This window comes from Petaurus breviceps, unplaced genomic scaffold, assembly GCF_028583685.1.
Source record: "Petaurus breviceps papuanus isolate PSGF00001 unplaced genomic scaffold, PetGlider_PUasm1.0 179, whole genome shotgun sequence".
NCBI classification, from domain to species: domain Eukaryota; kingdom Metazoa; phylum Chordata; class Mammalia; order Diprotodontia; family Petauridae; genus Petaurus; species Petaurus breviceps.
Window position 1 is genome coordinate 10288567 of NW_027185779.1, and position 6807 is coordinate 10295373.

General features: G+C 42.3%; 2 protein-coding genes across 2 annotated transcripts in view; one reads left to right on the forward strand and one right to left on the reverse strand.

Annotated features, from left to right (window-relative positions):
- The window catches only part of DECR1 (2,4-dienoyl-CoA reductase 1), a 63072-nt gene extending 58824 nt beyond the window's left edge, over window positions 1-4248 (reverse strand). The window contains exon 1 of the mRNA XM_069086681.1: window positions 4009-4248. Within this exon, the coding sequence (XP_068942782.1) occupies window positions 4009-4077 (69 nt within the window). The 5' untranslated portion in view covers window positions 4078-4248. The remainder of the gene's footprint in view (window positions 1-4008) is intronic.
- Window positions 1-6807, forward strand: part of NBN (nibrin) — a 267933-nt gene that overhangs the window by 207273 nt on the left and 53853 nt on the right. The gene's annotated exons all lie outside the window — the stretch shown is intronic.

The following is a 6807-nucleotide window of genomic DNA, read 5'->3' on the forward strand; positions in this document are numbered from 1 at the left end:
GTTTTCAGAGGAAGAAATTAAATCTGTCTACAGTCACATGACATTACTAACTGGGAGATCCTTGTGAAAATCACTGTTAATCTCTGTAAGATGCCAAGGAAGATGAGGATGTCAGGACTGCCCTTCGTGAGCACAGCTTCTGGGCTAACCTAAGCATCTGTTAAGCATTTCTCCAAATGCTGCATTGCCCTGGATGCACTAATCTCCAGGTTGCTGTTAGGTCAACTTATGGCTACTATCATCACCTCTGGAGGACTTTGCTACTACTTCCAATTGCCAGTAAGACCTGTGATGAGACCTCAAGTTTTCCTGAACTCATGGTTTCCTGGTTAGGCTTCTCCTAACCTTTAAAATAGGGTCTACTGAGTAGATTTTATTCTAGTAGGGCTGTTGTGAGGAAAGTACTATATAAAAATGAGTTATTATGATTACTTTAGTGAAGAAGGTGAAAGTCCAATAGCAATTCTTTTATGGGTTAACTTTAGGCCTCAAAAGCAAACAAACCATTTTTTCTCACCATGTTTTCCCATAAAAAAGTACTTTTACCGGGGGAGCTAGGTGGCGCAGTGAATAGAGCACTAGCCCTGGAGTCAGGAGGACCTGAGTTCAAATGCGACCTCAGACACTTAACACAAAAACTAGCCACGTGACCTTGGGCAAGTCACTTAACCCCGATTGTCCTCCAAAAAGCAAAAAAAATTTTTTTTAAAAAGAAGTACTTTTATGTCCCAGCCCTCCACCCCAAGCAAAATATGAGCTCCCTGATACCTTAAAAACTAAGCTGAGGGGTGGCCAGGTAGCACAGCGAGTAAGAGCACCGGCTCCAGTGTCAGGATGACCTGCAGATCGAATCCCAGGCTCAGACACTCAGCACCCACCCAGAAACACCTGACTGTGTAACCTTGAGCAAGTTACTTAACCCCAATTGCTTAGGGGTGGCCAGGTGGCTCAGCGAGTAAGAGCAGCAGCTCCAGTGTTGGGATGACTTGGGGATCAAATCTGGGCTCAGATACTTAGCACCACACCCAGAAATAACTGGCCGTGTAACCTTGAGCAAGTTACTTAACCCCGATTGCTTAAAAAAAAAAACTAAGCTGAGAACTCAATAAAATCTTGGACATGAATTTGGCAATGTGTAATGCAAAAGTATAAGTGAACCATTATTTCTTTTAGTTTTCTGCTGACAAAGAAATTTATTTGTCTCTCCCATTTTTCCTAGGCATAATAAGCTGAGCAACCTACAATAAACTACTTCTACAGAAATTGCAATTTTGCTTAAAGACTATAACCTGCCTTTCTAGAACTATGACATTAAGATGATGAATCAGTGAGTTTGTGTGTAGGCTGATGACTGTCATTACTTAGAAAAAATGGAAAATCCTGTTCTACTATACCAACAACCCTACCATGGATTTCTATTTGTGTGGTATTTTTTTTTTTTATGGATTTGGGGGGAGAGGGGAGACAGGGTGTAGGAGGGGAATAAGATAAAAATTTTAACACCTTCTGTTCTATCAGTCAATAAATATTTATTCAGTGCCTACTATGAGCTAGGCATGGTGCTAAGTGTTGGGGACACAAAAAGGAGCAAAGACAGTCCTGGCCCTCAAGGACCTTACAAATCTAATGTAAGAGACCACAAGCAAACAAATATATACAAACAAGCTATATACAGGATAAACTGGAAATAATAATTCAATAATTGAGAAAGTAGCTATTGATGGTCTCTTGATCACTTTTATTTTTCAGTATTTATAAGGTCCAATATTTTTTCCATGCCTTCGTTATCTTTCCCCACTTATGGTACTGTATATATTAATCCCTTAATGCCCTATAATTTTGAAATGTTTAGCATGGATCTTCTCTATGTACACTTGGTCCAATCTAGCTGCTTCTCTTCTCTTTGTTCTGTACCATTTCTACCTCTTCCGGAAGTACATCTGGGCCTGTGATGTTAAGAGTCCAAATGTGGTGGCTCTACCCTCTTTGAGTATGAAAATAAATTGTAGAAACAACATTTTCAGAACTTTTCTATTTTCTCAAATTTGTAGTCCTCCTTGCATTTCTGTCCTTTTATGTTTTATACCTTACTCCCCACCACATACTCTTCAATTCAGTGACACTGTCCACCTTGCTATTCTATGAACAAGACACTCTCATAACTCTGGGCATTTTCTCTTGTTTTTATGTATAATATTATTTTTTCTCTATCCCATGCCTAGAATATTTGCCCTTGTCATCTCAGCCTGTCTTCCCTGGCTTCCTTTAAGTCCCAGCTAAAATCCTATCTTCTCCAAGAAGCTTTTCCCAAGCCCTCTTAATTCTAGAAACTTAGTGTAGTCAGAGAATACTGTTATTGGAGCCTGGACAACCTTAGCCCTTGGTTTGAATCATGCCTCTAACTTTGTGAACTTAGGAAAGTCATTAGCCTCTTTTGATCAGACTGTTTCATATTCTATAAACTTGGGATAACAGCAACTACCTTTCAGTGCTGTTGTGAGGCTAAAATGAGAAGATGTGTTTAAAGCACTTTTAAAATTATTATTAGGGTATTATTAATTATGATATAATATATAATTATATTAATCATAAATTTAAATTATTAATACAGTGAAAAGAAAACTGGTTCTCGAACCAGATGTCCTAGGTTTATTATTTCACCTCTGATGCTTACTACTGTTATGATCAATTCTAACCTCCCTGGGCCTCAGTCTCTTACAAGTAAAATGAACAAGTTTGACAAGATAAGTCTCTTAGGTCCCTTCCAATTCTGTAACTATGAGCCCAATGAAGCAGACTGTGAAACTGAGGCTTAAAGAGATTAAGATGACTTGTCTATGGTCAAAGAGTTGGTAGGTATGTCAGTTTCGCTACTTTTCTTCTACTTCATAATTTTGTCCTTTACCTGTGAACTAATAAATAAATCATCTTAATTCATTGTATTCCCAAAGCTTTGTCTTTATAGGGAGGAAACAATAATAAACAGATTCTATATACGGGAATAAATCTTGTTCAAAAAATAAAACCCCTCTAAAAAATTCCAAACTCTTCAAACAATAATGGGGAGGTGAGAGGAGTGGGTGGGGAAAAAAAGATTGAGACAAAGCATTTTATTAAGCACTTACTATATGCCAGGCATTACGTCAAGTGCTGTGTATACAAATACAAGCAAGCAAGCAAGACTGCCCATGCCCTCATGGAGCTTACATTCTAATAGACCAGTTTATAGTAGAACCTGCTGGACCAGGAGTCAGGAAGACCAAGATATCAGCTACTCCGTTAATGCCCCAGGTTTGTTTTGTTTTGAAGGAAGTCCTCTGTAAACTTAGATCGCCAATATAAATGAATCATGTATTATGCTGCTAAGTGCTTCGCCCACAGTAAGCGCTTAATAAAAGCTTATTCTTTAGTTCACACTTCGGACAGAGGCCAAATTTCCCAAAAGCACAGGAGAGCCCACAGTGAGTTTGTCCTCGCCTTCACCACGCTGGGTTTTCCGTTTGCTTCCAGTTTTTCGGAGTTGTGGGCGACTTTGTAAATGCGGAGGTGGGCGGCAGGAGCAGAATGGGGTCCAGGGTACTGGAGACCAGAGTCGGGGAGAACGGGGGAAGGGCACTTTCACTCTCTCCACCAGCGGGGGAGAGGGTGGAACTCCCGGGGCTTTAAAGTGAAATAATTTTAAATGCGTGCACCAAAGCCCCCAACTGAGCAGGGGGCATACAAGGTTGAACAAGGGGCACTCCTTTTTCAGCTCACACAAGCATCACGGGAAGGGTGGAGGGCGAGGGGCGAGGAGGTTCAAGTTCAAGATTACGATCATGGCCGCGTTCTCCGCCGCCCAGCACCCCCAGCCCCCGCAGAGCTCGCCAGCCGGGCCTCGCAGCCCCCGCCCCTCCTGGCCCTCGTGCCCCTAGTGTCCCACAAGACTCTCTCGCAGCTGGAGAAGAGCCAGCCCGGCCCTGTCCTCCCGCCTTCCGCCGCTGCCGGGCCGAAGGAGGCCAGCCTTACCCGCTGAGGAGGGAAGCCGACGGCCCGCAGGGCCCGAGGCGCCCAGAAACGCCCGGTCCGCAACGCCATTGCTTTTCGCTACCGAACTTGACCGCGGACCGCTAGAATGCGCGGCGAGGTAGCCGAGGGTGCAGGAGACCCGGGGGCGGGTAAAAGGGGAGAGGCGGAGGTGTGTCCCGGCCTGAATTACTTTGCCCGAGCCTGTTCAACTTTGCCCTAGTTCCTATGACACTGCCTCCGGCCAGAGCTTTTGACTGTGTCTTCCCAGTGCTTTATTTGCTCCCTAACTTTCCGAATAGTTTTGCCTTTTTACGGTCGTACCCCAGAGGAAAGGGCTTCTGTCCGTGCCTTGCTGTCCTGAGATGGAAGGGGGGGGGGGGTCTAATGCAAAGGTTGGGCTGTATGGAACATAGCTAATGATGCTGTATGGAACATGGCTAATGATGAACAGATCGTGCTTAGTTCTGAGTTGCTTTTTCCTTCTGGTGTTGGGAAATTGTCTGAAACACTGAGAGGTTAAGTGACTTGTCCAAGATTAGAGAGGTAGGACTTCAAATGGTCCTTCCTAGTTTCAGGCTAGTCTTTCTCTCCACCAATTGAGGCTGCCTTTCCCCAGTTTTATCCTTAGATGGCAAACACAAGTTTAGCTTATTACCCAGCCTGTTTTCTAAACCTTTCTAATTTGGTTATAAGGACCTTCCAGATTTTGTGAGGGGCTGCCATGACCTCAGAACCCAGGATTGCTTTCCACACAGGAGGCATGGATGACAACTTTAGTGGAGGTTATTTATTCCTACTTCCCCAAAATTTATGAAGGTAGTGATCCTGGCATAATTAGTGCTTAATCAGCAGGTTCTAGGGAAGTTTCTTCAGGTACACAATATGTGAGGGATAATTTGCAGTAAAGTTACACAATTATGAAAAATCAAATCTAGAGTGGCTTCAGCATCCTCTAGGCCTAAGTTTAGAGGTCACCTGACCTTACAGTAATACAGGACTTAGAGCAATGGAGACTCTCCCCAGTGCCATCTCAGCACAAGATATGCCAAATAAGGATAAAACTGCTTTCCTGACCTTGCATTGTACACCCACAAATTTCCATGCCCTTTGTCTCCAAGATAGATTCCTGAGCTTAGGTTGTGGGCCAGCCAGCCTCCCTACCAATGAGAGTGAAGGCCAGATGGGGAGGTGGGGTTCTGCATTAGAAGGTTATATAACCATGGGCTTGCTTCTACCTGTTGCTCTCTCCCTGGCAGATGCCATTTGGGCTACAGGAGCAGAGGGCCCTTTCTCATGAGAAAGAATAAAGACCTTTTCTGATCTCAGATTCAGACTCTGAACTCTTTTATCCCATACAATATTAAACATTTTTATTTTATTTTATTTTTTTGCTTTTTGGAGGGCAATTTGGGGTTGACTTGCCCAAGGTCACACAGCTAGCTAGTTTTTGTGTTAAGTGTCTGAGTCTGAATTTGAACTCAGGTCCTCCTGACTTCAAGGCCGGTGCTCTATTCATTGTGCCACCTAAGCCGCCCCTGAAACATTTTTAAATACTAAAATGTATAATGATCATTAGCAAACTAGAGATGGTGATGAAAAGATTCTAAATATCTAGTATGATTCTAGAACTAGTACAGTTAGGACCAAAGATTTGGAGTTTTAAAAGGCTTAGAGGTCATGATCTAGGTCCAGAAGTGATAATAGTTTTAATTTATTGTTCAGTTTTGTTTATTGAAATGGAGTTTAACTTGAAGCCTAAATAACTCCATCTTGGTTTTTTTTAAGTAATTACCATACTGCTCTAGCTTGCCAAGTAAACCCAATATTTATAACCATGTGTACCTGAAGAAACATGTCCAGAAAGTCAGAAAAAGGAAAGGGAAGGGAATAAAGGCCCACTGAACTGGGCAACTTCACAAAAGGGAGGCTCCAGGAGGTACTTTGGGATATACGTAATGGTATTGCTGGGTCAAAAAGTATGCCCAGTTAATAACTTTTGGTATTCCAGCAACATCTAAGGAAAAAAAGGGAAAAGAATTGAACTATGACAGAGATGGGTGATATTGAAGAGTCTTTGGTTCTAAGGCATCTCAGAACAAAAGACCCAGGTTGAAAGAAGTCCCAAGAGAATGTCATGACTCCCTGCTGGGGCCTGCTCTTCTGACTGGCCAGAATTGCCATTTTGTGAGGATAGCTAGCCATCCTTACTTCACTCCCAGTTGAACTCACCTTGCCCTCATAAAGGTATTTCCCCCATCTTCATTCTCCTTTGCCCTTCTCTGTTAGTTAGCCTAGACTTCAAGACTGATTTTTTTAACCAGTATTACTTCATAGGATTTAGAACTAGAAGGGACTTTAAAAGGCTGTTTAAAAGCCCTTCAAACCCTCCTCAGTTTACAGATTGAAATCTTGATGGCCAGTGAAGGAAAATGACTTTCCAAACAAAAAGCATTATTTTATAGAGCTAGAACAAATAATAAAATTAATAAAGAACAAAAGTTTCCTAATGGAGAATTATCTAATTGAATCTCTTCAAGTGTCCTTCAACTATGTACATACAAGAAATATACAGGATAAATTGGAGTTAATGTCATAAGGCCTAGCATTAAGGGCAATTGTGAAGGACCTGTTGAAGTGAGATTTCAGCTGAATTTTGTGGGAAGCCAAGGAATCCAGAAGGTGGAGGTGAGGAGATAGCATTAATTCTCTGTGACTTAATGGATTGAAGTCAGTAATACCTGAAGATAACATATTCCCTAATGCTGGCCACTCCTCTTTTGTCTCCTTAATCAGGAAGAT